At 50.6% G+C, this 12,986-nt stretch overlaps 2 protein-coding genes across 4 annotated transcripts in view; both read right to left on the bottom strand.

Annotated features, from left to right (window-relative positions):
• myo1eb (myosin IEb) overlaps positions 1-180 on the bottom strand; it is a 16,775-nt gene extending 16,595 nt beyond the window's left edge. The window contains exon 1 of the mRNA XM_085364960.1: positions 76-180. Coding sequence (XP_085221086.1) covers positions 76-180 — 105 coding nt within the window. The remainder of the gene's footprint in view (positions 1-75) is intronic.
• Positions 181-1,719: 1,539 nt separating this feature from the next.
• On the bottom strand, positions 1,720-11,585 carry pi4kb (phosphatidylinositol 4-kinase, catalytic, beta). 3 transcript variants are annotated; one of them, XM_085366046.1, is made up of 12 exons: positions 11,500-11,585; positions 9,627-10,245; positions 7,716-8,081; positions 5,438-5,665; positions 5,086-5,313; positions 3,659-3,768; positions 3,441-3,545; positions 3,230-3,353; positions 2,860-3,125; positions 2,653-2,785; positions 2,408-2,528; positions 1,720-2,335 (listed from the first exon to the last, which is right to left on the bottom strand). In XM_085366046.1, exons 2-12 carry the CDS (start codon positions 10,215-10,217, stop codon positions 2,154-2,156), a joined length of 2,454 nt encoding a protein of 817 aa, XP_085222172.1. In that variant the 5' UTR covers positions 10,218-10,245; positions 11,500-11,585; the 3' UTR covers positions 1,720-2,153. The 3 variants fall into 3 exon arrangements, with proteins under 3 accessions (XP_085222172.1, XP_085222171.1, XP_085222173.1); XM_085366045.1 differs by having other exon boundaries at positions 1,720-2,528; XM_085366047.1 differs by lacking the exons at positions 5,086-5,313; positions 5,438-5,665.
• Between the last annotated feature and the right edge of the window lie 1,401 nt (positions 11,586-12,986).

Genomic DNA, 12,986 nt, shown 5'->3' with positions numbered 1-12,986 from the left:
GTTTTTTAAGGTGACTAACGTGTGACCATGTGGGGCAGCGGTGAGCCTCATAGCAGGAGGGTCTTGGGTTCAAACCTGCTCCAGGTCTCCAAACACTGAGGGAAGGAGCTTCAGCGTTTCCTTTAGCGGAGGAGACACTGGAGCATCCTTTACGAAAGCGGAGGAGAAAACACGTCCCATAATTCATAGCGACCCACGAATAAATGGAATAAAAACTACTTCCTGTTGCTGCGTGAAGAACGCTGTGTGAGCTCAAGATTATGATCTATATGATCTGATCAAAGGGTGTTTATGGCTCTGTGTAAGCTGGGATCAGCGAGGACGGAGGATTTTACTGCACTCACTGAAATCCTCCTCTGGATCCCTGCAGGGAAACAGAGGGAAAGAAGCTGGATTCTCTTTACTCGCCTTGTTTAATAAACAGGGCGCGTTATTGTAATGTTGTTGATCTAACCACGTGCTGTGGTTTATAAGAGACACGCAGCCACGTCTGCCGTCATGACCTCGATCAAACAGCGGGGTTAGCGCACGCGGCGGCCATGTTTTGTAGTTCATTTTCTGCACATTGTAGTTTCATCATGGCGTCACATGGTTACACTGGAGACGAGCTTCAGGTCGTTCACGTCTCAGTGCAGGGGTCTCCTTCTTCCTTCAATCAAAACGTCATCGCGGTGAAGGAAAAGAGGAGGTACAAACTGGTGACCTGTCTAGGTGTTAGCCCCGCCCCTCGCCCTGTGCTTTGTGATGTCATTTTTAAATTAAATTGAGGCCTATTGAACCTATTTTAATGTTTTTATTCGAGGAGGCTGTTTTTATGAATGGAGCCGCTTTCAGAACGTCCTGAATGAGCTTCGTCAACGCCGAAGGATAAACGTCGACTCCGTGAAGCTGATTTGATTTTAAATCGACGCGACAGGACGGAGCGAATCTGTGATAGATTGATCAGGTCTGCTGTGTTGGGCCGGATGAAGGTTCCTGTCACAGAAAAGCTGCGATCGGGGAGCAGCAACGATCGCTGATCCGACTGCAGTGATTGAAAGTGATGATGCCCTAAATGTAATCAGATTACAGATGGAGACTACCGATCTGAGCTGATAATCAATCACTGAGTCAGTCAGCTGTTTCAGGTGCAGCAGGAGGGGAGGAGTCAGAGAACACCTGGTAGCCAGCAGGAGTTCAGAATCTGTTACCACGGCAACTCAGACTAAGAGTTGAAGTGGATCAAAAAAGATTAAATCCCGAGTGTGTGTGTGTGTCTGTGTGTGCGTGCGTGCAGTTTTCACCGACCTGAGCTCTGACTGAACACTGCTGCACATCCTGTGTGAATGTGGAACACTACAAAACACTTTACACTCACAGTCCAAGTGTTCGTTCTCTCACACACACACAGATTGGTCACTAATTATTAATCAAAGATTTCTGCAGTTGCTCTACAGTCAGAATAATCAACCACTGATCGTTACGGACTCTTAAAGACCAAAACTGAAGTTTAAATCAAATCAGACCTCAGACCCATCAGGTCGACTCTGAGCTCGAGAACCTGCTGGGGGTGGATGAAGTTGTGTAGATTCCCACAGGAACACCAGCTGAGGTCACGCATCAAACCTGTGGATTCTGTTGAATAAACGTTCTCCACCTTTGTGTACGAGTCAGAAAAATAAAACACCTTCAAAGAAAATCTGAAACTTTTATTTCTAAAATCCAGACAACTTCCTGCTTTGATCTGAAAATCTCTCTCTGTAGCAGCTGATGTAGGAGGAAATATGACAGGATGATGTCAGCTCACTGTGTGCAGAAACAAAGTAAAGGAAACCATGTGATCAGATCAGAGGAGGCGGAGCTAAAGGTGAACAGCGACTGGTTTTAATTGGCTCAAAGAAACTCCGTCACAGGTAAAACAGGAAACGGCGCCACTCTGATCACAGTTCACAGGTCACAACTAAAAGTGGGCTGCTCTCTCATTGGCTCAGAGTCCTGGGAGCAACCAATCAGTCCACATATGGAAGAGAAAAAAAAAACGAAAACCGAAGAGGACAAACATAACGAGACGAAGAGGAAGCTGAACTCCTGGAGAAGACGAGACAACAAAAAGAACCTGGAATAAAATAAAGGAGGGGGGCGGAGCCGTAAGAGCTCCTCAGTCTGTACAGCGGTCACATGATGCCGTTGGTGAGGTACTGGAAGCCGTCGTAAAGTTTGGTGGTGAGCGACCTCATGGAGCCGTCCACCAGCTGATCGATGAGCAGCTGCAGCTGCTCCTCCGTCAGGCTCATGTGGAAGCGCTCCTTCAGGGCGCGCATGGTGCTCGAGCCGTGGAAGCAGGGCAGCTGGGAGCCTGGGGGCACAGAGGGCGGAGTTAGTGCTGTGGGGCAGGGAACTGCCACCAGGAGGAGCTGTGGCAACTCACCTTGCTGCATGATCTCCACAATCTGCAGCACGCGCTCCATGTGCTTCCTGGCTGCGATCAGGCCCTGGAGCATCAGCATCTTGTAGTAGTTAAACATGTCGCCATCAGGCCCGCCCATCACCTGACAGACGAGGCTCAGGGTTAAAAACAACCTGACATATCACACCAAGGGCTCAAACCTCCCACTGAAGCCTCCCTCAGCCCTCCTCCTCTAACAGGAAGCCCCGCCCCCTGGCTGTACTCACGTCCACAAACTCCGCGGTGAGCTTGAAGGCGGACGTCTCAAAGCCGAGGTTTCTGGGCGAGCTGGACAGGATGAAGCCGAAGTCGATGTGGATGATGTGGCCTTCGGCGTCCAGCAGGATGTTCCCATTGTGCCTGTGAGAAGGGAGGAGCACATTTAGCGCGGCGCTTGGACAGCGTACACAGGCGCGAAGATGTCACAGACTCACCTGTCTTTGACCTGCAGCAGGTAGCAGATGAGGCTGTAGCCGGCGCAGCTCTGCACGAAGTTCCTCTGCGCCGTGAGAAAGGCCTCGGTGGTGGGCGCGCCGTGCTCCTGCAGGAAGTAGTCGAGCAGCGACAGCTGACTCTGCTTCTTCACCTGGTGCAGTGACACGGCGTTCACCACGGGCTCGATCATGCCGCTGTCCGCCGACAGCACCAGGATCTTATACGGCTTGATCCACAGCGGCACGCGCTCCTGCTCCCAGATCGACTGCACGCGCCGTCCGCGGCGCCGTCACATGACACAGAGAGGAGATGATGAGAAGAAGAAGGGTGGAGGGACAGGTGTGAGGTCGTGTGATGAGGTGGTGTTACCTGCAGCTGCCGCAGCACCTGGAAAGCGAGCAGCTCCTGCCGCAGGTCGTCTCCACACTTTACAATGACAGACAGGAGCCTCCAGGTGGGCAGGTGTCCGTACGGAGAGCCCTCCCTGATCCTCCTGTAGGAGACGCACGGGGAGTCATCGTCACCAACACCATCTCCAGAGCACACTGCACGCGCTCAGTAAACCTTAGGACGCACCCACCTGACTTTCTCCTCCCACGGCTCCTTCAACGCCACCGCCGACGGGTCCTCAGGGTCCCGTTTGAAGGTGGTGGGGGCCTGGGCGAGCTGCTCTGAGAGACGCCGCCTGAAACACACAGCATCATTCCTGCAGCTGTACTAACTCGGTGCGCTGCGTCTGAGTCAGGTAAACTGAGGGAAACATATTTCTGTACGTGTGAGTACCGTGTGTACTCTGACCTGATGTCTCCGGCGGCGATGAACACGGGCTCTTTGCTCTCCAGGCTGGTGATGCTGTCCACCGAGAACTGGCTGATGTTATCACAGCTGTTGGTGTGAGTCTCCGGGAGCTGCAGGGGGAGGAGCATGAAGAGTGGGTGTGTGGGTGGGGGGGGGGGACAGAAGGAGGAGTGGTCAGTGTCTCCACGAGGAAACTGCTCTGCAGACTGAGCTGCTAACCTTCGAGTACTGGGATCAACAACAACAACAACAACAATCTTTATTTATAGAGCACATTTAAAAGCCAAGGGCATGCCAAAGTGCTTTACATAAAAGAATAAAAGAATAAAACAATTAACATTATAACATCAGAGTCATATAAGTGTGGAATTATGTTCACAGGTAAAAACCACTAATAAGAGTAAACTATAGCACATAGCTATAGCAAAGTAAAGCTGTACCATCAAACACAGTGATAGAGAACATAGACAACGCAAGACAAACAGAAAAATTAATAGAATAACTCACTGCAAACAAGGCCAGGATTTAACTGGTAGAAAAAGCAAGTTCAAACAGATATGTTTTAAGCCGTGATTTAAAAGATTGAATAGAGTCAGACGCCCGGATGCCAATCGGGAGATTGTTCCACAGCTCAGGTGCAGCTAGAGCAAACGCTCGATCACCTCTAGACTTCAAACGAGATCTGGGCTGGACCAACAATGACTGTGAGGATGATCTTGAAGCCCTCGCAGGAGCATATGAGTTTAAGAGTTCCTTAAGATAGCTTGGTCCTGTGTTATTAGTAATTTTAAAAGTAAGCAACAGAATTTTAAATTGAATACGAAATTTCACAGGCAACCAGTGCAGATCAGCAAGGACGGGAGTGATGTGAGCAAACTTCTTAGTTTTAGTTAGAATGCGTGCAGCGGCATTCTGGACTGTCTGTAATCTATGTAGAAGGGTAGAGTGGAGACCAAAATAAAGTGAATTACAATAATCTAGCCTTGACGTTACAAAGGCGTGGATGAGCTTTTCCAGGTCATTGTGCGGGATGTAGTGTTTGGCCTTAGAAATAAGGTGAAGTTGGTAAAAACTGGATCTGACGACAGCAGACACTTGTTTATCAAGTTTAAATGAGCTGTCAAGTAGCACACCCAGATTCCTAACAGTGTCAGAGAAAGAGCTGCGGCTGAACAAGACGACGGCGAGAGCTTCCGCATGCCGCCCCAGAAAGGTGACGGCCATCTTTATTACCGTTGTGTGTGGCGTGCAGCAGCGTGCTCTGACTCGTGTTTTTCACTGATCATTAATGAAGCTGTGACATGACAGCGTCTGAGGTCAAAGGTCAAATAACAGGTAACGGTGCCATCACACAGACCTCACCTCCGTCTGCGTCGCAGCATGTTCTGGAACCACCTCACTACCGGGCTATGACATCACATGCTCACCTCCACCTGCAGCTCTCCGATGTCGTCCACGGACCACGCCTCGTCGTCGTTGTCATAGTTCGGAACGACCGAGAAGCTGCCGGCTCGCTGTTCCGGCGTCATGCCGCAGTCTGGCAGGTTCTCCACAGAACGCGTGCTCCTGATCCGGTTCTCTGGGATCCGAATGGGAACGCTGGACGTCTCAAAGTTCTCACACTCCAGAACCTCCACATAGATCAGGTACGGCGCCTGAGGGGAGGATATAGGTCACATGACTGATGAGGTCATGGGTAACAGGACGTTATCTGACAGGCGCTTCACCTGGGCTGCCGCCGGCGGTCAGCCTTCCGCGGGCGGCGCTGTGAACTCTCACCTTGTCTTTAGAGTTGAGCACCACGGCCTGAGTGTGCGGCACTCGCACCACGTGGTGGTCGAAGGCGGAGGTCGGCAGCCATACGCGGGCCGGCAGCTTGTGGTTGAGCAGCGACAGCTCGGAGATCAAACGCTGCGTCTTCTGCTCTTTGGTGGGCAGCGTGGCGAGACGCTTCCCGATGCCCATCAGAGACTTGATGAACTCCCTCTGAGGGGCCAGGCGCACCGGCTGCAGGCGAGACACACACAGTCAGAGGGCGAGGGGGAGGGGCTTACGGCTCTGCCTGTCACAGCAGACCAACTCAGAGCGAGAGAGAGAGGTGAAGGTTTGATGTTTGTGTGTCAGGTTCAGATAAAGCGAGCGAGCTCAAACATGAAGGCCGAGGTCACAATCACCTGACCCCGCCTCAAGTGTTCAGTCTGCTCGCTGAAGTGAACAGTCTCGTTTTGTTTTAACGGAGACACAAAATTGACCAACAAAACCCAGAAAAACACAAAAGTTACAAACTGATCCTTATAACCAGCCCGCCTCCCACAGATCACAGTGGGTCACATGATCGCAGCCTGAAGGGGACACGAGACCATCGGTGGGAGGAGCCTGTCAATGATCTGAAGGCAGCTGAAAGCTTCTAAACCCAAACCCAAAGAGCATGACCCAGTAAAGACCGACCCCACCGTCAGGCACGGCGGGGGAAAATCTGAGCCGACAGATGGGACCACACACGGGAAAACCTGAGCACGGCTGAAGAAAGGTCCCAAAACAAAGCAGGGGCTAAGAAAGAAGCACATCAGGGTCACGCGGAGTCCGAGCTGCCAACCTCCGCCCTGCAGGAACTCTGTAGAGGGAGCTGAAGCTCCTACAGAGTTTCTGCAGAGAGGAGCCCAGAATCCTCCGGAGATATGAGCCAGCTGACCAAGGCGTTCTCCACCGAGGACGGATGCGTGCTTTTACGTTCTGTCTCTCCGTTAACATCAAAGTTTCACAAAAGTCTCAGACTGTTCACATCTGTGAGCAAACCTTTTCTGTATCCAAGTATCAGTGTATCCGAGTACTGGCAGTGAGTGGAGACAAACCTGACACACAAACGATGGAATCACGAGGACGATCAGATCCCGATTGGAGTACAGCCCGAGTCCGCAGACGTGTGCTCAAGCAATGACACGTGAGTCACGTCTGTGACTGAACCAGAACCAGAACAGGAGCCCACACACTTCATTTCCCACAATGCACCTGGAGCTCAGAACAGGAAGCAGCTGAACTTACGGGACGGGAATCGAACTCCAGACTGTCGGAGCTGGAGCTGCAGTCCTGAGGGTCAGAGGACGGGAGGTCAGAGTCATGTACAGGTGTGCTCGCTCTAAGCTCACCTGTCCTGGAGGTTTAACCTTCAGCGGCCTGATGCGTTCAGAAATCGGCGCTGCCTGGGCCCGTGACGAGCCTTTATCACTTTACACGCACGAGCTACAACCTGAGCTCAGCTGGTGTTAAACGCCTGTGGCTGCCTCACCGTTACAGTAAAAGTGGGCGGAGACAGCATCCGTACCGCCGCTGGTGTCTAACAGACCGCACCCTGAGTCGCCCTGGTGCGTCACCTCATCTCTTAAACTGAATGTTCACCATGTGCAGACACACTGCAGGCTGCCATGTTTCCACGGAGTAACCTCCCTCATCATCCTTGTCATCACAAAGCACTGCGAGGCGTCTGTGGTTCTGTTCTTATATAAATAAAGCTGAATTGAACTGATCGGATGTTTGTTTGTTTGGATGATTCCAGATGTTTCACATCGATTGGCTCCAGGTCCTCGGCCACATGGAGCCCCGGTCTCTAATCTGCTCATTGATTGGCCAGTGATGGAGTGCTTCCTGTTTGTTGAAACCTCCTAGGACCTGGGTCCACATCTGTGGACATTTTGGGTTGTCTAGACCACAATGCTACATTTTGCTCTCGGAGGGTAAAAAGATCATTCTTTGTTTCTACATTTGTCGGGTCCCAATCAGCTCAAATAGCAAAGAGGGATTAAAAATGCACGCCATGAGAGACTTTGGGTCATAGGAGGTTAAGAGCTGAAATTTGTTTGAACAAATGAACTCTGACCTGCAGATACCTCCCACAGGGCACGATCACCTGACTCGTTTCACTTCAAAACCTGATCAAAAACCCGGTAAAAGCCGGTTGATAGATAAAGAACCACCAGCTGCGGCGAGTGATCGGCAGCCAGGGTGTTCTGGGAAAACTCCCTTGGTGGGTTAACTGCACCCTCCAAGGGCGGGCTGTTACCTCGTCTTGGCTGGTTTCCACCTTCGGATTGCTCGCCGTCCTCTTCAGGTTGCTGCTCAGGCTGATGCTGACCGTGGCGTCCGACTTGGAGCGTTGATGCGTCCTCTTTGTGGGCGATAGGCTGTGATCTCCTCCCAGGGGCCCGGGGCTGACGGTGGGCGGCGCCGCGGGACAGAACGGCGTCAGGGCGAGGGGGTCCCTGCGGACCCGTGGCCCGGCGGGCTTCAGTTCGTCGGACAGGATGAGCTTCCTCAGCTTGGTTCCCCGGGAGTGGCGCTGCGTGGAAATGTGCATGTCGGACGAGTAAGCGCCGAGCAACCAGGCACACTGCAGGCTGAAGGAGATGCTCTGCCTGCAACGATGCACCTGCAGGACACAGGAAGCAGTCAGCTGATCGACCTTTAACCCCTGCTCTGATTGCGTGTTCAGACAAAACGGCAAGTTTCACCTCGGAGTTCAGATTTAAAGATTTACTTTTCTGGTCTGTCTGCCTAGAGCGAATCACACGGCAGCACTCGGCACCACCTCCGTTTCTGACTACAGGTGATCAGCTGTAACGATTGGGTAGCACTTTAACAATTTCCTGCCTTCATGGACATGGTCCCGCCTCCTTCCACGGGTGAAATGCCATGTTTGGTCTGAACACGCTGCGTGGTTTCCTCCATGCAGGAATACAGAATCTATCGACAGCATTGATAACGTGAGTGATCAGTAACGTGAGGTACAGGTGCCGTTCAGGTTCTGGTCCACAGTCAGAGCGTCACCTGGCCATCGGCGCAGAGGCTGAACGCCTCCATGCTGTGGGGCGCCTCAGGTCTACCAGAACTGACACGAAAACAAGTCATCTCACGCAACCCTAATGTACAGTAATCTAAGGTACGGTAATCTAAGGTACGGTAATCTAAGGTACAGTAATCGAATGTACGGTAATCTAATGTACAGTAATCTAATGTACAGTAATCTAAAGTACAGTAATCTAATGTACAGTAATCTAAGGTACAGTAATCTAAATGGTAAATGGTAAATGGCCTGTATTTATATAGCGCTTTACTAGTCCCTAAGGACCCCAAAGCACTTTACACATCCAGTCATCCACCCATTCACACACACATTCACACACTGGTGATGGCAGCTACATTGTAGCCACAGCCACCCTGGGGCGCACTGACAGAGGCGAGGCTGCCGGACACTGGCGCCACCGGGCCCTCTGACCACCACCAGTAGGCAACGGGTGAAGTGTCTTGCCCAAGGACACAACGACCGAGACTGTCCAAGCCAGGGCTCGAACCGGCAACCTTCCAATTACAAGACGAACTCCCAACTCTTGAGCCACGATCGCCCCAAGGGGTACAGTAATCAAATGTACGGTAATCCAAAGTACGGTAATCTAATGTACAGTAATCTAATGTACAGTAATCTAATGTACAGTAATCTAAGGTACAGTAAACTAAGGTACAGTAATCTAAGGTACAGTAATCTAAAGTACGGTAATCTAAGGTACAGTAATCTAAGGTACAGTAATCTAAAGTACAGTAATCTAATGTACAGTAATCTAAAGTACGGTAATCTAAGGTACGGTAATCTAAGGTACAGTAATCTAAGGTACAGTAATCTAAGGTACGGTAATCTAAGGTACAGTAATCTAAGGTACAGTAATCTAAGGTACGGTAATCTAAGGTACGGTAATCTAAGGTACAGTAATCTAAGGTACAGCACTCAGTCTGTCCCGCAGTTTCGACGCTCACTGCACTCGGAGCACTGGCAGCTCTGAGTTTAGGACAAGATTTGGTTAACGCTACACCCCACCTGGTGGTCACCTGACTCAGTAGGAGACGCTCAGAGAAGCTTAGAAACCAAACGACACCGTTACCATCCACCAACAAACGCCCCGTAACGCCTGGCCACACCCACCACATAGGGTTTGATGGCGTCACCGACGTCCTCGTCCATGTGGATGTACATGTTGAGCAGCTGCGGCAGGTAGAAGTCGACCTCCTCGTGCGGGAAGCTGAACAGGCGGTTACCGATGTAGGCCTGCACGCCAGGCTCCTTAGAGTTGTGCAGGTAGGAGATCGCCATGGAGACGTCAAACAGCTTGGACTCGAACAGGCGCAGCAGCCACGACTGTTTGGAGGGGTTGTGTCTCTGCCGCCGCCGCGCGCTCTTGACTGAGCCTGGCGCCGGGCCCTCTGGGTCGGACGGCGGCGCATCTGGTCCCTCCTCGCTCTGTGATAAGGTGCTGTCGGAATCCACCTGACGCAGCTTCACCTTCTGCAGCACTTCCTGACACGCCCGCTGGGCTACCTCGGCATCAATCACCAGGCTGAGCTCAGCCACTCCCTCGTTGATCACGCCCAGGGGAGGGGTAGTAGCCTGTGGGGGGCCGCAGGAAGAGGACGGCGTGGAGGGAAGAGACAGCGAGGGCGAGGAGGAGATGGAGGGCGAGGGGCTGTTCTGATCCGAGTGGGCGGGGGAAAGATCCAGCTCAGCATCCTCCATCATGGCTGCCAGTTAGCTCCACCCTCTGGCACTGAAAGACAGAGAGGTCAAAGGTCAGGCTGTGTGTTGTCAGTTTAGCTGATTGGTCAATGAGTCAGCGGCGAGGGGGGGTTGTGTGGCGAGCTAGGCACCGGTCACAGGAATGACGGCATGTTCACAACCATCAGACAACATCATCAACTGATCAATCTGCTGATCGATCATGCATTACGAAACAGGAAGTGCTAATTTGCAGATCTTTGCTTTTCAGCGTCAGAGTAAAACAGATCCCAATCAGGATCAATCAATCACTGCTCTGCTGCTCAACAAAGACATAACAAACCTTCCTCTGAGCAGGAGGAACTATTTTCTGTCTACGTCTACACTCGCCGACCACAGGAAGCGTGCAGCTCGCTCACGTCACAGCCGAGGAGAGAGACTGTCTGAAACAGTTACAGGTGAGAGCGCACCTGAGCAAGTCTCTGAGCTTCAGCCATATCAAATAATCAGTTATTGATCAGAGAGACTGCCCTCTATAAAACAAGCTCAGTCACACAGCAGGTGTGATGCTGGGGTGGGTGTGGTTTGTGTCCCTGATCCCTGGGAGGTGCGCTCCTCACATCATCAATAAATCTGGCCAGGCATTCACATGAGGGGCGAAGTCTGCACGTGATCAATCATTAACAGGTGATTTACAGAGAAGAAATAATAAAAAAGCGGAGTGAGTCACCAGGACAGGTGTGTGTGTTGTAAGTTTGACAACCCCTGTCCGCTCAGTTTGATAACCACGCCCCTGTGACTGATGACGTCAGGGGCCTGATAGGGGCAACCTGAGTGCGTTGAACTGGTTTCAAGTCAGGTGAGACACCTTCAAAACACCCACACGTTTATCTTTGTAGCCCCACCTCAGACCACTTGAGCTGTACAGGCGTGACCTCCCGGGGTCAGAGGTCATCGGGACCAGAAATCAGCTGTTAGCCTGGCATTAAACTAACAGGCCATTTGATGGCTGACCGTCAGCTGTCCCAGTGACCCTATTCTAGCTCTGAGGCCGCTGTTCCCCATATTTGCTTTGGTCCTCTAGTCAGCTGACCGTCACCAGGCCGTTAGTCAGCTGACCGAGCGGCTCTATTAGCTGCAGCCTATTAGCCTAGCTTAGCTTAGCATTAGCAGGCCAACTGTTGCTGCCTGCGCGCAGTCCCCTTTTAAAGCTCCGTGCTAAGCTAACATTAGTAGCGGTGCGGGGACAGGTGAGCCCAGCCGGTGTGCTAACATGTCCAGGTGTTCCCAGGTAAGCTCTTCTTACCTGGTGATGGCTCAGTGCGCGTGAAATTATGTTTTAAGTCCAGCTCGGGTCCATTGATAGAGTCCGGCCATCGTCTCAGCCGCTGCTTCTCTTCTTCCTCTGCGCTCCTCGGTTCTCTCACCGTGTCTGAGCAGCGCCCCCTGAGGCGGTGAACGGCCATTGCAGCGCCTCAAACCATCACAGAAATCCCCCCAGCAGGGTCATTTCAACACAGGGCCGATTTTAGCCCATTTTTGGGGGTGCTTAAGCACCTTAAGCATTTTGGGGGTGCTTATTCATTTTGGGGGTGCTTAAGCACCCCCAAAATGAATCAAAGCACCCCCAAAGATTTCTTTTTTTTTTTGACAATATTTGCTGTTTGTGTGACACACTACTAAAAATATAAAAAGCATACAGTACTGTACTTGTTTGAGACGTTACATTTTAACAACAAAAATATAGATAAAATGGTTTGTTCCAGCTCTCCCCTGCTCTGGCTCTAGCGCCGTTGCTGCCAGAGCGATGGTGGCTGAGACGCAGCGGAGCGGAGGCGTAAGTGCCTGGCTTAAAACAGGACATATTAGCTGCATTTAACCTTCAGTTACTCTTTATATAGTTGGTAGGAGTCAGAACATGTTTCTTTTTAGCTGAAAAACATTACACCAGGTAATCTGCAGTGTTGGAAATGTGTTTTTCGGCGATGTTTGCTGCCCTACAATCCGTCCTGCTCTGTAGTAAAATCAGCAACATTTGACCGTCCTGTTGCTCCCATTGAAATGTATACAGCCTGTTTAAAACCTAAAACTTAAAATTGTCCGCAGCCTGCTGTTGTTACCACTGTCCTGTTTGAAATGGATACTAACTGACTGGATGCCCATTAACCTTATAACTCCTGTTGTGTGTGTGTGTGTGTGTGTGTGTGTGTGTGTGTGTGTGTGTGTGTGTGTGTGTGTGTGTGTGTGTGCAGACAGCCAGGTTCATAATGGATATAAGGAAGTCTTTTTTCAAAAAAAAGAGCCACATTCAGGTAAAAGTGTAAAATCAAATGATCCCTCAATCAAGAATAATGTTGGATCAGTGTTTCAATATTTATATCTTTTATTAGATGTTCGTGTGGTTTGGTTATTTGCCTTTTGGTTTAAAGTACACTGAGAGAGGACTTTTTCATTAGTGATCTTAATAGTATTTTTTCATATTAATGTAATTTTTCATCTAATTGAATCTATTTGTGTTCGATTGTCAGTCCAAAGAGGGAACGTGAGGAGAAAGTACAAGGTCAGGAAGAACCAGGTAAGCAAACAGACAGGGAGCAGTGACAGGCAGAAACTGTGAAACTGACAAAGAGAAAAACCTGATTTTGCTCACAGTCTGGAAGTTGTGTCCTCCCTGTATTAAAGCTGCTAAACAGAATCTGCTAAACAAACTGGGCTGAAACACTTTGAGCCTCTTTAACAACATCCCAACATAACATTATCATTGATCGGGGAGATTAAAATTAATGATATATT

The sequence above is a fragment of the Diplotaxodon limnothrissa genome, linkage group LG11 (assembly GCF_057381915.1).
Source record: "Diplotaxodon limnothrissa isolate DT_005_m linkage group LG11, D_limnothrissa_male_GT1.1, whole genome shotgun sequence".
Lineage (NCBI taxonomy): Eukaryota > Metazoa > Chordata > Actinopteri > Cichliformes > Cichlidae > Diplotaxodon > Diplotaxodon limnothrissa.
The sequence above is the reverse complement of the archived record's forward strand: the minus strand, read 5'-3'. Positions and strand labels throughout refer to the sequence as shown.

Coding starts and splice junctions, on each gene's coding strand:
- pi4kb (XM_085366045.1), bottom strand. CDS start 10,217: ATGATGGAGGATGCTGAGCTGGATCTTTCCCCCGCCCACTCGGATCAG. Junction 5,666..7,715: donor TGGAAACCAGCCAAGACGAG/GTAACAGCCCGC, acceptor TCTCGCCTGCAG/CCGGTGCGCCTGGCCCCTCA. Junction 3,546..3,658: donor ATCGCCGCCGGAGACATCAG/GTCAGAGTACAC, acceptor TGTGTGTTTCAG/GCGGCGTCTCTCAGAGCAGC.